At 34.3% G+C, this 15153-nt stretch overlaps 1 protein-coding gene across 6 annotated transcripts in view; it reads right to left on the reverse strand.

The window, feature by feature from the left end:
- Positions 1-15153, reverse strand: part of UBR3 (ubiquitin protein ligase E3 component n-recognin 3) — a 212589-nt gene that overhangs the window by 110508 nt on the left and 86928 nt on the right. For all 6 annotated transcript variants that reach the window (XM_045840779.1, XM_045840481.1, XM_045840699.1 and 3 more), the window contains exons 17-20: positions 14753-14838; positions 12900-13041; positions 7032-7128; positions 1177-1318 (exon numbers count right to left, since the gene is read on the reverse strand). In XM_045840779.1, the coding sequence (XP_045696735.1) occupies positions 1177-1318; positions 7032-7128; positions 12900-13041; positions 14753-14838 (467 nt within the window). The remainder of the gene's footprint in view (positions 1-1176; positions 1319-7031; positions 7129-12899; positions 13042-14752; positions 14839-15153) is intronic.

Here is a 15153-nt window from a genome sequence, read left to right on the forward strand (position 1 = left end):
TTTTTAGTAAGAAAAATATTTTACTTTTTTAATGAAGAAAATTTTAAACCATTTTACTTAATAATCCTCCTGAAAATTAATGGAAAGAAGCCATTCAAGGTATTTTTTGAAGCACATGTCTAAAACTTAACAAGTGTAACTTTAACAAGTAAAATGAAAAACTACTGGGGTCATAGGGTAGAGCTGAAAAGAATGGGGAGATACAAAAATCTGAAAACATTACTTCATTACATAATGAACATTAAGAAAAACCTAAAGTATCTACTTAACTAAATTTAATATATATTTTCTTAAGTAATTAATAAATGTGTATGCAGTAACTGGAAATATGTGCAACAAACATACTTACTATTCTTTTTATGTCTTTTAATTTTTCAAATGCTAATAAGGAAGAATAATATTTTTATATCAAATTATATATTTATTATTTCTGTAATTACTTTATAAATGTCTATAGTAATTTTCTCTATGTAATGTAAGTATAGTTCTTTTGTCTTTAATCTCTTATCCAGATTAAATCATAAATATACCTATTTTATATAAGTATACACATACTCCACAAAATTATGCATGTAACTTGAGTACGTAATTAATGCTAGCCAAATAAATAAACTAGTTCTGTGTGAGAAGATCCAAAACAAAACAAAATCAAGGTAACAAGAAAGTAAAAGTGCCATCTTTCGAGTTTCTAGGGAATGTAACAAAAGCAAAATCTTAATGATGTCACATAGGAGCCCTCCATGTCACGTTCCTGATCAGAGTTGAAAAACCCAGAGAACAACCTTAAACACAGGGTCACTAGCCCCCTTGGCTATCCTCTCAGTTGTGTCATTATAGTGGACACTGGTGGTTGTCTGGTCCCTGTTGTTCACTTCATTCCTGCTGTAATCTCACCATATTTCATTGCTTGTCCTACAGAAACCATAAATAAACATTCCTATCTGAAACTGCATAGCATGAATAATTTCCCACAAAGAATGGTATAGATATTCCATTATTTTTAACTTAGAATTCACATAAATGTGATTATAACATACCCTCACACATCTCAAATATATTAATACACTTTGCTTTATAAGCGGTACTTTTATGTAAGTATTATCATTTAGCACTTTTATTTGAAAATTATGGAAATAAATTCTAATCTGAGTCATTCTATTCAAATTACTACTGTACCTTGTAAAGCAGAGTGAATAGCACAATGTGTAAAGTTTTACAGTGCAAAAGTCTCATGAGACCTTTATAGCTGGGGTGCAGTGGTGTCCTTTTCTTATAGGGAGGCCAGGGATTTCCGGGGAATTTTCCACTCTGTTTTAAACTGTAAAAATAAAACAAAACTAATGTTAGATGACAGATGCAAGATTAAGCTGTAATTTAAATAGTGATTTATAGACATTAATTTTTGTCACATTTTTATATGCAGTACTGTTTTTTTTAATCCTTACCCAAGGACATACTCACTGATTTTGGAGACAGGGGATGGAAGTGGGGAGAGAGAAACACTGACGTGAGAGAGAAACATCAATTGGCTGCCTCTTGTATGAGCCCCGATTGGGGGACTGAACGCACAACCTAGGCATATGTCCTGACTAGGATTCAAACCCACAAACTTTTGGTTTAAGGCAGAGTTATCAAACTCATTTTCACCAGAGGAGCACATCAACCTCGCGGTTGCCTTCAAAGGACCAAATGTAATTTTAGTACTGTATAAATGTAACTACTCCTTAACTAGGAGGCAAGGAGCTCAGCGCTGCTGCTGGGTAGAAACAAGGTGTCAGGCCAGATAAAACAAGGTGAAGGGCCAGATTTGGCCTGTGGGCCTTGTGTTTGCCACCTGTGTGTTACGGGATAGATGCTCCAACCAAGTCACACCAGCCAGGGCTATGCAGTGCTATTTTTAATCAAATTGCTTAAAAATGCCAAATGGACATCTATTCTCCCCACAATGAACATTATTATTGCCTTTCATAATGGATAAAAATGAGTAGAGAGAGTTGAACATTAAATAAAAACACAAATAGGAAAATGTTAACAAAGGAAAACGGAAAGAATACAATGTAAAGAGCTAAACAAAAACAATTTTCTAGTTGCAACAACTGAACAAAATACATTACCTAAAAAATTTCCCACTACAGCTGGGAAAGCTGGATAAAATGTAAAACATAACCTTTTGAAGGCATATTTGAAGTCACAAAAAGGAAAGTAGAGTTCCCCCAAGTACCAGGAAAAAAAATTAACAAGCACCAACACTGTGTTTAGCAGTGGTTTTTAAGTCTTTGAGCTGGCAGATTTCAAGGTGTTCGACCTGTACAACAAGGCTCAGAGGTGGAACTGAATTCCCACATAAAGCTAAGATCTTTGAAAAGCTTTACCCTCAATGAAACTCACAAGGAGAAATAAGAATTTGTCTCTTCTGTGTTGGGAAAATAACAGATTCCTAGGAAGATAATAATTATGAACTTGTAAGCAACAGCAGCAGACTCAAAACAAAAAAGGGAAAATCTGAAAGAATTACACAGAGAAATTGACAAATCTACAACCATAATAAAGGACATTAACACACTTCTAACAGAAAGTCCAAGAAAATAAACTGGGAAGGATTTTGAAGATTTTTAACAACACAATTAACAAGCTTGAACCAAAGACAAAATTAGAGTACATAATTTTAGGTGCACTTAGAAGATTTATGAAAATTAACAAAATAATAAGATGCATAGCAAATCTCAACAAATACAAAAAGAACTAATATACAGACCACAACCACTTATCACAAAGCAATAAAACTAGAAATCAACTAAAAGATAACCCAAACCCCCCCAGTAGACATTTTAAAACACCATGTCCAAATCACCCCAAAATTAAAGCTCAAAATTTACAAGTTCCACCAAGGCACTTGAGAAAGCTCTTCAATAATAAGCAGCCAGAATTCACAGATAACTGAAGAATGCCTCTAACATGGAAGCTAGACACTAAACAACAGAAAACTCAACTTAGAGTAAACAAGTATTTTGTAGGTAGGAGGAGAGCTTTAACAACTTAAAAAAAAATTAACTACCAAAGCAAATGAGTTGCATATATGACTCAAGGAGATGCCATGGAATTGTTCTCATTTAAAAAAAAAAAAGGTTTCTGCTCTGCATGGTCGGTGTGGCTCAGTGGAGTGAGTACCAGCCTGTGAACCAAAAGGTTGCAGGGTCCATTCCCAGTCAGGACACATGCCTGGGTTGTGGGCCAGGTTCCCCAGTTGGGGGCGTGTGAGAGGCAACTGATCAATGTACCTCTCACACACTGATGTTTCTCTCTCCCTCTCTTTCCTTCTAAAAAGTAAATGAATAAAATCTTTTTTAAAAAAAATAAATGTTTCACCCTGGCTGGCATAGCTCAGTGGATTGAGCACAGGCTGCAAACCAAAGTGTCGCAGGTTCAATTCCCAGTCAGGGCACATGCCTGGGTTGCAGGCCATGACCCCCAGCAACCACACTTTGATGTTTCTCTCTCTTTCTCCCTCCCTACCCTCTCTAAAAATAAATAAAATCTTTTAAAAAATGTTTCTATATAATAATTTAGTAGCTACATATAAGTGTAATTTTCAAAATAATCCCAATAGTTTATGGTAAAATATTTCAACTATTTTATTTTGTTTAGCACAGAGAAGCAATTTTTAGTTTTTGTTTGTTTGTTTAAACACTAGTCCCTAAATGTGCAGCACCCACCTTAATAAAGTGTTTCAAAATAAAGTTTATATATTTGTATAAAGCAGCAGCAGGTAATACATCATTTTGACTGCTCTTTTCGAAAGCATTAATGGAATAATGCAAATGAAAAGCTACATGACAGCAAAAAAAAAATTAAGTGACTCAAACCAACACCTAATTACTGATTAGCTTGAGACAAAAATGATATATATAAACTCATACATCGTACTTTCAAACATGGGTCAGCAGCTGTTAACCTTCAAGATGAGAGATGGGAAGCAACAAAAATATCAGAAATTGTAGTTTAAAAATTTACTTTCTGAATGGATTTAAAACAGCCACTGTATAAAAATCATGCTTGTCTTTTGGAAATGGCCTAGACAATAGTTCTAACACTGCAACTGACAAATACATTTCACTGAACTTCTCTGGGCCACAACATCTTCAAATGTAAAATATAACAATGAATTGAATGGATGGTTTTCTAAGAGTTGGTTTGTTTGATTTTCCCTTTAAAAGCTGACCTGCCCTTTCAGAGGAATTACTAGTTGGGATGAGCAGGGGGAGCAGGATGAGTCACACCACCACTCACTCTCTTCTTAGGTCTCCTCTGACTATTGCAGAACCCAGTTTCCACTGATGGCCCCGAGATACTTTTCAGAACCTGGGTAAAAGATCTTGAAGGCCTTTTTCAGCAATATGATCCTAAGATTCTAAACATTTAAATATTACATAAAGCAAATAGTTTATTTTCACTTCAATTCTCAGCACAAAAATTTAAAGAAATTTACCTTTCATTCATTTAGCAATTACTGATTGCCTACAAACAGCCTAGCACTAAGCTAGATTCTGAGGACATAATAGTTCTAACTTATCCAGTCATGTTTCACTATTATTCTTCAAAACATCTTTCTACTACCTTCTTGCATATAAAAAGATCACACTCAGAAACATCAGTTTACTCCTCTTTGTCCTTTAAAACCAAAAAAAAAAAAAGAAAATGACCAATAGCTGAAAAATATTAAATCCCATAATTTAGGGTTATTTTCCTAGTTGTGCACTAATAAGAACTGAAACAGTCCATTATACAGTCAAATGGTACAGCAAATAAAGATATAAAGAAAACAGATGTTATATTTCACATACAAAATAAATTTCAAAAAAATTTAAGTTTTACATTGAAACACATTTACTTTATACAAATTGTTATTAAATATAATAGGCTTTACATAAATTTTCAAAGATTAACTTACAAGAAAATAATTTAAAGGTTTTAGTCTGAAGCTGGAGAGTATATTTATTTGTTATCTGTTATTACTGCTTTATTTAAATTACATATTTCTTTTAAAACAAAGATTTTCAAATGGCCAAGAAACATCTTATCACTTCCGAAATATTTCTAAGAAACTATAAAGATATGGTACAGGAACTCAAAAGTCAAATGGAGGAAATGAAAGAATTAAAAGAAATGGAGAGCAAAATGAAAATAAGGAAAAATTAATAAAACTAGCTCTGAGGATATGATTTTCTCTGACTATGTGAAGCTGTTCTAAGTCAAAATATGTATAGTTCTAAACAACTAACAAAGCAAAGTAGATTAAAAAACACAATATAACCTGCAGACAGAAAAGATTACCTGTATGTCAGTATAGGTCTAAACTAGGATTCTCAACCTTGACACTAAGGACATTTGGAACCAGACAATTCTGTTTGGTGGACAGACCTAATGTCTACTGGTGCAGTCTTCAGACAATGCCAAGTGGCCACGGAAGACAAATTCACCCCCAGCTGAGAACCACAGGTCTAAACGAGCTCAACTGAAAGTCTGCTATGTGAAAAATAAAAGATGCAATTCTCTTTGCTTTACAGAGGCCAAGCATATAGTAAGCATTCAATAAATGTGTATTGTTAAATTTCCCCTTTTAATCTGGTTACAGGAAGTGTTTAGTGACTTTCAAAGCTTTGAAAGTTTCAGCCCAATCCAGTCCAATTTTCTATTTATTACAAAGTAAAAGAGAATAATAAAATTTACTATTCTTTTCATTCTTATGTAATGCTCAAATGACCAGCCCCTACCACTGCCTCCTGATAGAAAGAAGACCACCTAAGACAACAGTACTTATAAAGGCCACATTAGGTTTTTCCATGCAAATGCTTACTCCTACCTATCTTTTCACTTTTCAATGTGAATCATTCAAATGATTTATTCAACAAATATATTCTGAATGCCTACTATGTGCCAGCACTAAGAGAATTAATAAAGATATGAAAGAGATATACAGACAAAATTATCTTCCCTCAAGGAACAAAGAGTCTAATAAAAGCCTATAAGCAAACACATAATTACAAAACCACATGATCAGCACAGAATGACATTGCTGAGAAAGCAGGGAAAGGAGAACCTCAGACTATGGAAAGATAGGGAGAGATGCTGATAGGTAAACTAGGGTTTCTTCTTTGTTTTTTTTTTGGGGGGGGGGGTTGTATGCTAAAATTTGGCACTACAACCTTTCTTCAGATATATCTATGATGGATCTTAAATTCAACATACCTGTATCATTGCAAAGAAAGTCTTGGCAAAAGAGAAGTTTCCATTATACCTAATATAAGTCCACTCTGATAGTTACCTAGACAAATATTTTCTCAAAATTAAAGACATCTGCATCATATTAAACTTGTTTTTTAAATGTTTAACTTTAGGAAAACACAAATAAGATGATAACCTATAATGTTCAGAAATATAATAGTGATTACTGAAGTTTAAAAATAGATGGAATATATTAAAAACAGTCTATAACAAAAAACACAAAATTGAATTTATTCAAAAGATATCCTTCAAAACTTTATTTTCTGCAATCATCAACATTTAAACTACTTTGTTAAATATTTACAAGTAATATTCATTTTACCTCGGTTAGTTCCCCAGTTAATAGCAGTATTACCACCCATCATCTCTGATACCCATCATCTCTAATGTCAGACAATTTTATTCTCTTAACTTGTGCCTCCTCTAGTGGTTTAAAATAGAACAACACGAAACCAAGCTTTGAATTCCACTGGTCAAAGAGTAACTAAGTAAGTTTGCTAGTGCTTGGTTTATGTTAATACATGATACTTTATAAAATTTATTTTTATCACATTAAAATCAGATTTTGTATCAAAAATCTTGAGGTTACAAATCTCAGCCAGATTATTTTTTAATCTTAAAATATTTTCTCCTCTAAAGATTGAGAGCATACTTTAATAAGAACATAATCAGCATCTGTGTTATAGTTGAAATTTTTCTATATAAATACAAAATATCAATTATCATACTAATCAATAGAATGGACTTACAAGGCTGTATATCTGTCCATTGCAGACTGCACGTCTCTCCGGTAAACCGTTCGAAGAATGACCATGACAGGGTCAAACTCCTGATCCCAGACTTCAGCTATTATTCGAATTAAAGTAGAAACAGAACAGTGACTTCACAGAAGTCAAGTCAATCTCTAATGACTAATTACATTTAAGTATATTTTAATTTAAAAGATGGGATAGTTTAATGTGGTATATTTGCCTTAATAAGCTTGATGTCATTAATACTTTCTAAATCAAAAAATTATAATTTCATCATTATGGATGTTGTTTTTCTTAAGTTCAGCGACAACTACTGAGCAAAAAGTTATATAACATGACAGTGCCTCACCATAAAAGTTTAGTTCATTAGAGGGTTTTTTGTAAATTGTCAACTAGAAAGAAACAATGCATTAAACTTGGGAAAGTTGTCACAGTACTGACATACTGGAGTTGGTAACTGATCTCTCACCTTCCCCATAACTAGAAACCACTACCCTATGTGTGCTATGTGTGCAACTGGTGGCATATGAGATGATTTTAAGTATTAATTGTGCAAAGGTTTTTATTTTAGCAATTACATAATTATATTAACATGTATTACAAAATTGTACATTATAAATAAAACCCACAATCTCACTAACAATCATGCATATAATAAGGCAAAGTTTAAAAAGTAAATATATTTAAGAAAATACAGCATACTAAATATATAATAATGGAAATGGTATTTAGATGTGGTAAAAATCTATAACATGGCCTGAGAATAATAATTTTAGAAATTATTAATGCTACCCCTTTCCTAGATTAAGTCTGTTGTCCTCTCACTCTCTCCAGCAGAACTCTCAACATTTGAAAACATAGTAAGAACCTTAAGCTTCTCCCTACAAATAATTTCAACTTTCTGGCATAAAAAAATCTGTTAACAATTTTCCCTATTTTCAAGTAACATGCTATTCATAATAAACTATCATAAGTATGATTTAAGATCTTTATGATAGTCCTTCACAAAGACAAAGGCTTTTGTTATTTTTTCCTATTACCATTTATTGTCCTTCACTTTAACTCTATTAATTTACAAAATGAAAATGCCAAGGCTTTTATCAGAATTATAAAACCACATCAATGGAAGAAAACTTGAGTGCTTAACTAGTTCAGCAGGCTTCAAGCAGTGTTCCACTGGAGCTGAATTTCCACAGAGGTTTTAACAGGGGCCACTTCATGGGAAAAGAGATGGCAAAACAGCCAAGAAGCTATGGCCACTGCCCACACACACTTTAACCACAACAGGACTGCGTTTTGTGCAACAGATTCACTTAAGGTTTAGTTCCCCAAAATTATAAAAGGTTTAGTTAATCATTTCTGAAAAGTTTAAAAACCATTCATTTCACAAATAAATCAAATCCAAAGATAAAATTATTTTCTCAACATCACACTACCTAACATAATTCAGTAATATATTTAAATGTGACACTCAAATTATTTTATTTTTATTTTAATGATTTTATTGTATTTTTTCCATTACCATTTCTTTTTCTTTTTTTTTACTACTGTTCAAGTGCAGTTGTCTCCATTTTCTTCCCACCACTCCCCCCACCCCAGCTATCCCCACCTCACACACCTATGATCCTATGCCTCTTTGGCTTTGTCCATGTGTCCTTGACAACCCTTCGTATTCCCCCCCCCCCCATACTCCCTCCCACCTCCAGTTTGTTCTTTACTTCAATGTCTCTGGTTATATTTTGCTTGCTTGTTTGTTTTGTTGATTAGGTTACACTTATAGGTGAGATCTTATAGTATTTGTCTTCACTGCCTGGATTATTTCACTTAGCATAATGCTCTCCAGACCCATCCATGCTATTGAAAAGGGTAGGAGCTCCTCCTTTCTTTCTGCTGTGTAGTATTCCACTGTGTAAATGTACCATAGATTTTTGATCCACTCATTTATTGATGGTCACTTGGGTTGCTTCCAGCACTAGGCTATTGTAAATTGTGCTGCTCTGAACATTGGGGTACACAGGTTCTTTTGGATTGGTGTTTCAGGATTTTTAGGGTATAATCCAACAGTGGAATTGCCGGGTCAAAAAGCAGCTCCATTTTCAATATTTTGAGGAAATCCCATACTGTTTTCCACAATGGCTGGACTAGTCTGCATTCCCACCAACGTGCACTAGAATTCCCTTTTCTCCATATCCTCACCAGCACTTGCTGCTTGTTGATTTGGTTATGATGGCCATTCTGACTGGTATCTTATTGTGGTTTTAATTTGCATCTCTCTGACGGCTAGCGATGCTGAGTATCCTTTCATATGTCTCTAGGCCCTTTGTATGTCCTCCTTGTAGAAGTGTCTGTTCAGGTCCTTTGACCATTTTTTAATTGGGTTGTTTGTCTTCCTAGAATGGAGTCATGTGAATTCTTTATATATTTTGGAGATCAAACCCTTGTCCGAGGTATCATTTGCAAATATATTCTCCCATACAGTTGGTTTCCTTTTCATTTTGCTGATGTTTTCTTTAGCCATGCAGCAGCTTTTTAGTTTGATTAAGTCCTATTTGTTTATTCTTTCCTTTATGTCCCTTGCTCTTGGGAACATATCAATGAACATATTGCTGCATGGAATATCTGAGATTTTCCTATGTTCTCCTCTAGGACTTTTACAGTGTCACCCAAATTCTTGACTCTAATCTTCAAATGCCCAGAGCTCCATCCGAATGTCTAAAACTTTATTGTGTATGACATTCATATTAAAGAGCTTCTTCAAAAAATATATTCCCAGAATCTCTTCACAGAGATCCTAATGAGAGCAGACCTGGGCTAAGGCACAAGAAACTATGTTTGCAAAAAGGACCACAAATGAGTCTGACAGATTATTCCTCACCTCACTTTAATAAGCACCACACTATACAAGAACACCACTACACTTAAAAGCTTATCTGAATTTTAGATTCAAAATATTCTCTACAACAAAGAAAAACTGCTTTTTTCCTTTAATGGAAGATAGTCCAACCAGACACTGGAATGTTCTGTATACTTTTGTGAACTCCTGAAAAATTCCCACAATAAGACTTATTCTGTTGTGTTTTGCCAAACACAGTACATGATCTTTACAACTTCAAAGTGGGCATCAGTTTTTTGTTTAGACAAGTGTTGAGGGAATCAAGAAGCATGCAATTGCTACTTCCTCAAAATTTTAACTTACATTAGGGAAAATGTCAAAGTTAAAAAAAAAAAGACTATGAATCAAGACTTCAACTACTTCTGGCTCTTATCAAACATGTCATCTATGAATCTAAAGGGAAAATCTTAGAAAATCAACCACTCAAGGAAAAGGATTCTATCTATTTATATAGGATCAAAATGTAAGAAAATGTTTCAGCATTCTACACAGATTTGAAACGTTTCAAATTAAAATTTGGATAGTGAGAACCATTTCCAAATCAACTTAGAGAGCAAATACACTCAAAATGTTTCTAATGTATTTTATTGATTATGCTATTACACTTGTCCAAATTTCTCCCCTTTGCCCCCACTCCTCCTGGTACCCCTAATTACCTTCAGTAATCCCTACCCTTAGCTCAGGTCCATGGGTTGTGCATATAAATTCTTTCACTTCTCCATTTCCTAAATTGTTCTCCATTTCCTAACATCCCCCTATTTTGTACCTACCCATTTGTACTTAATCTCTGCACCTTTCCCCCCATTCTCTTCCTTCCTCCTTCCAACTCTTACCTCTCCAAATGATCTCCATATCTATGATTCTGTTCCTGTTCTGGTTGTTTGTATAGTTTGTTTTTTAGATTCAGTTGTTGATAGTTGTGAATTTGTTGTCATTTTAATGTTCATAGTTTTTATCTTTTTCTTTTTCTTAAATAAGTCCCTTTAACATTTCATATAATAATGGCTCGGTGATGATGAACTCCTTTAACTTTACCTTAACTGGGAAGTACTTTATCTGCCTTTCCATTCTAAATGATAGCTTTGCTGGGTAGAGTAATCTAGACTGTAGCTCCTTGCTTTTCATCTCTTTGAATACTTCTGGCCAGTCTCTTCTATCCTGCAAGTTTCTTTTGAGAAATCAGCTGACAGTCTTATGGGCACTCCTTTGTAGGTAACTATCTGCTTTTCTTTTGCTGCTTTTAAGATTCTCTTTTTATCTTTAACCTTTTGCATTTTAATTACAATGTATCTTGGTGTGGCCCTCTTTGGGTCCAACTTGTTTGGGACTCTCTGTGCTTCCTGAACTTGCATGTCTATTTCCTTCATTAAATTGGGGAAGTTTTCCTTCCATATTTTTTCAAGTAAGTTTTCAATTTCTTGCTCTTTCTCTTCTCTGTCTGATACTCCTATAATCTGGATGTTGGTTCATTTGGAGATATCCCAGAGGCTCCTTAGTCTATCCTCATTTTTTTTATTCTTTTTTCTTCTTGCTGTTATGATTGAATGCTTTTTTCTTCCTTATGTTCCAAATCATTGATTTGATTCTTGGCTTCATCCCCTCCAGTGTTGGTTCCCTGTAGATTTTTCTTTATTTCACTTAATGTAACCTTCATTGCTACCTGAGTCTTTTTTATGCTATTGCAGTGCCCAGTGAGTTCTTTGAGCATCCTCATAACCAATGTTTTGTACTCCACAAGTGATTGGTTGGCTATCTCCATTTTGCTTAGTTCTTTTTCTGGAGTTTTGCTCTATACTTTCATTTGTACTATATTTCTTTGTCTCCCCAATTTGGCAGCTTCCTTGTGTCTGTTTCTGTGTATTAGGTAGAGCTGCTTTGACTCCTTGTCTTAGTAGTGTGGCCCATTGTAGAAAAGCACACCTGTAAGTTGTGTGGCCCAGAGCCTTAGGTAATCACCAGGGCAGGGCAACCTGTGTTGCCACTCTGTAGCTATGTAGGTGAGGGCTCAGAGAGGGGACAATGCCACTGCCTGGTCTCTGGTGTTTTGCCCAGTATGAAGCTGTCTCCCAGCACTTGCCCTGTTGCCAGTCTCTTCACTTTCTCCTTGCCACTGGTGCTCTTCCAGCTGTTGCCCTGGTGCTGAATCCCAGAGGGGGTGGGTATGCATAAGTCCTAAGACAATCATGGACCCTTTAAGAGGAGTCTCCTGAGAATACAGCAGTTTCTTCTGCTGCCCCAATCCCCACTGGTTTTTACAGCCAGAAGTTATGGGGACTTACCTTCCTGGTGTTGGAACCCTGAGCTGTGTGATCTGGTCTGTGGCTGGGATCCCTTGCTCCCAAGGTAACCCTGCTGATTTTTATACACTGCATGTGAATGTGGGAACCCTCTCTGTACCACCCCACATCTCCGTGCCTCTCTGCGCCTCTTCACCTGTCTGCACACACCTCTCCTGGTTTCCACCCCTCCTACCCATTAGATGAATGTGGCTTCTTTAAATCCTTGGTTGTCAGACTTCTATACAGCTTGATTACCTGATGATTCTGGGTAGTATTTGCTTTGTAGTCTAGTTTTAATTTTTGCTGTAGTTGTGCAGAGTTGAAGCATATTTACGTACCACTCCATCTTGATTGTAAGTCTCAAAATGTTTTTAAGTATACATTTTGTTTTATAATTTGTGGTTTACTTACAGTTTGTTCACTAATGAAAATGAACTAGATACAGTTCATATATAGAGTTCCTTTTATAATTTAGAGTCATCTAAGAAACCTTATTGTAATATAAAACCGTAAATGTATAAATAAATGGAAGAAATATACTATATACCATAAAAGACAAGCATACATCTATATAAGAAAGTTGAAGAAAAAACCCAAAGCTGAATAAATAAAAGGAAAAATATTTTATTTCCATATACACAACTCACCTTCAGAAAAATTGATACTGAAGACTATGTATGTATATAAACATACCTTTAGGAGTATACATTCCTTGTTGCATAGAACCTCCAGGTTCAAAAACAGGAGCCTTAAAATCAGCTACAGCTGATAAAACTGATTCAAAGCTGTAACTGCCTGGAATAATGCCACTTTTGGGATTTGGATTTTCTGGAATATGATGTATGTGTCAAGAAAAAAAATCATACTATATTTGCCACATATATTGTCATTCTTTGTGTTAACATTTTCACAAAGTATTCATCACCTTACGTTTTACTTTGTAGTTTTTCCTTGTAGATGTGTGACTTATAAGTAAAATATAACTAAAGAAAAGAAAAAGATAAAAATCATAACTAAAAGCCAGCTTTATAAACTTACCAAGGTACCCTGGTGTCTGTTTTTGTTTTTAAAAAGAAAAAGTCAAAGTAATTGTCTGTAATATACAAAGTTGGCCACAAGAGGATTATATAACAATTTGATTACTTTTTATTGTGAATTTTAAAAATATTTTTAATCTAGAAGCCTACTAATAAGCTATATGCTGAACTGTTCCCAATTATATTACTCCCCCCAAATTTATCGAATTTCAGAAAAGGAAAAATAAAACTTTAAAAAATTGAATTTCCATATATCATTTTGCAAATGTACTTTTCCTTAGAAAATTGAAAGTAGACTAAAAATTAACCAAGTTTTTTCTGACTAAAGGTTGTGTTTCCAAAAACACAAAATGTCATCCTCAAAATAAAAAGATAATAAGAAAAATTTTTAAATATGGAAACAAGAAAACTATAGTTTTTTCCTACTAGTTTCATTTTAAAGTATACAATTCTTTTAAATTCAAAGTTACAGAGAATGCTTTTGCTCTGTCTGTTCAGCATTGATACACCATATATAACTGTTAAAAAAAATTATCGGCCCTGACTGATGTGGGTCAGTTGGTTGGGTACTGTCCCACAAAGCAAAAGGTCACTGGTTCAATTCCTGGCCAGGGCACATGCCTTGGTGGGTTTGGTCCCAAACAGGGCGCAAATGAGAGGCAACCCATTAATGTTTCTCTCTCACATCGATGTTTCTTTCCCTCTCTTTCTTCCTCCCTTCCCCCTCTCTAAAAATAAATAAATAAAATCTTTTTTAAAAAAGAAAGCATCAAACAATATCAATTTGGTGCTGCTTATGAAAATCTTCAGTTATCAAACAGGCATTCCAATAGGAGTTATTTTACAAAATTGTAGCAAATTATTCCAAACATATTCACAATATACAAAATAAATGTAGTCAAAAATTTACAAAACATTTTTTTCACAAGATAATGTGATCTTCACCTAAAATACTATTAGCAATAACAAAAATAATATGTATATTGTATGCTCAGCCCTATACAAGGAACCATACGTTTTCAGAGTTTATGAACAATAGTCCTTGCCCTTAAAAATCTCTTGATTTAAAGCTGAATGCTAAGAAAAACTCCTCAGAATGTTTAAAACCCTGGCAATAATAATTATAAGGTATATATCTCTACATTATAACCATGAATTCCAGCCAGGTTATAAGATAAAGTAGACCTAAGCTGCCTTTTCCATAGTGTCCAGCTTTCTTTCACTAATGCTGTCTCAGAAGGTCACACACACCCTTGGGTGCCGGAGCCTTCAGTCCCGAGGTCTAATGGAAGTCTAACGAGAGAGCTCCCTGGGAAGCAACGCTTAGAGCAAAACATCTGCCATGAGCCCTGAACATATAGTTGAACAAACAATTGGAGTTCTTTTTTCCATACTATTTTTCAACTTCAAAAAAATTTTAATCAAAAAAGTAACATCTCTTTAATCCATAAAAATTACTTATTATTTAGATCCTACAACTATCAGAAAATTAAGCTTTTAAAAGGATATGAGGTCCAGCAATGAACTATGTGTCCTATCATTCATACACAGCTGGGCTACCATCTCTGCCCTGAGAATCTCATCATCAGACATTCCTAAAATAATTAAAAACATAATTAATAAATCTGAATATATATAAATTATAAAGAAACAACTTATCATACATTTTATTAAGCTGTTTTACCAAAAATCAGATGAGTCCAAAATTAAAGAGCAAAGAATGCAATTCCTCAAATATAAGTGCATTTTTAACTACCCTGCAGTTTATAGTACCCTTAAATTAAGGTTTTTTAAAGGACATTCTAAAAGGAGTATTAATTGTACAATACATCAAGTTTGACACACTGATTAAATATGTCCATATTCCTTTCTTTTATCCATAAGCCAGGTACTAACACTGGGAGGGAGAG

The sequence above is a fragment of the Phyllostomus hastatus genome, unplaced genomic scaffold (genome assembly GCF_019186645.2).
Source record: "Phyllostomus hastatus isolate PE091 unplaced genomic scaffold, TTU_PhHast_1.1 phas_contig_1, whole genome shotgun sequence".
Classification (NCBI taxonomy): domain Eukaryota; kingdom Metazoa; phylum Chordata; class Mammalia; order Chiroptera; family Phyllostomidae; genus Phyllostomus; species Phyllostomus hastatus.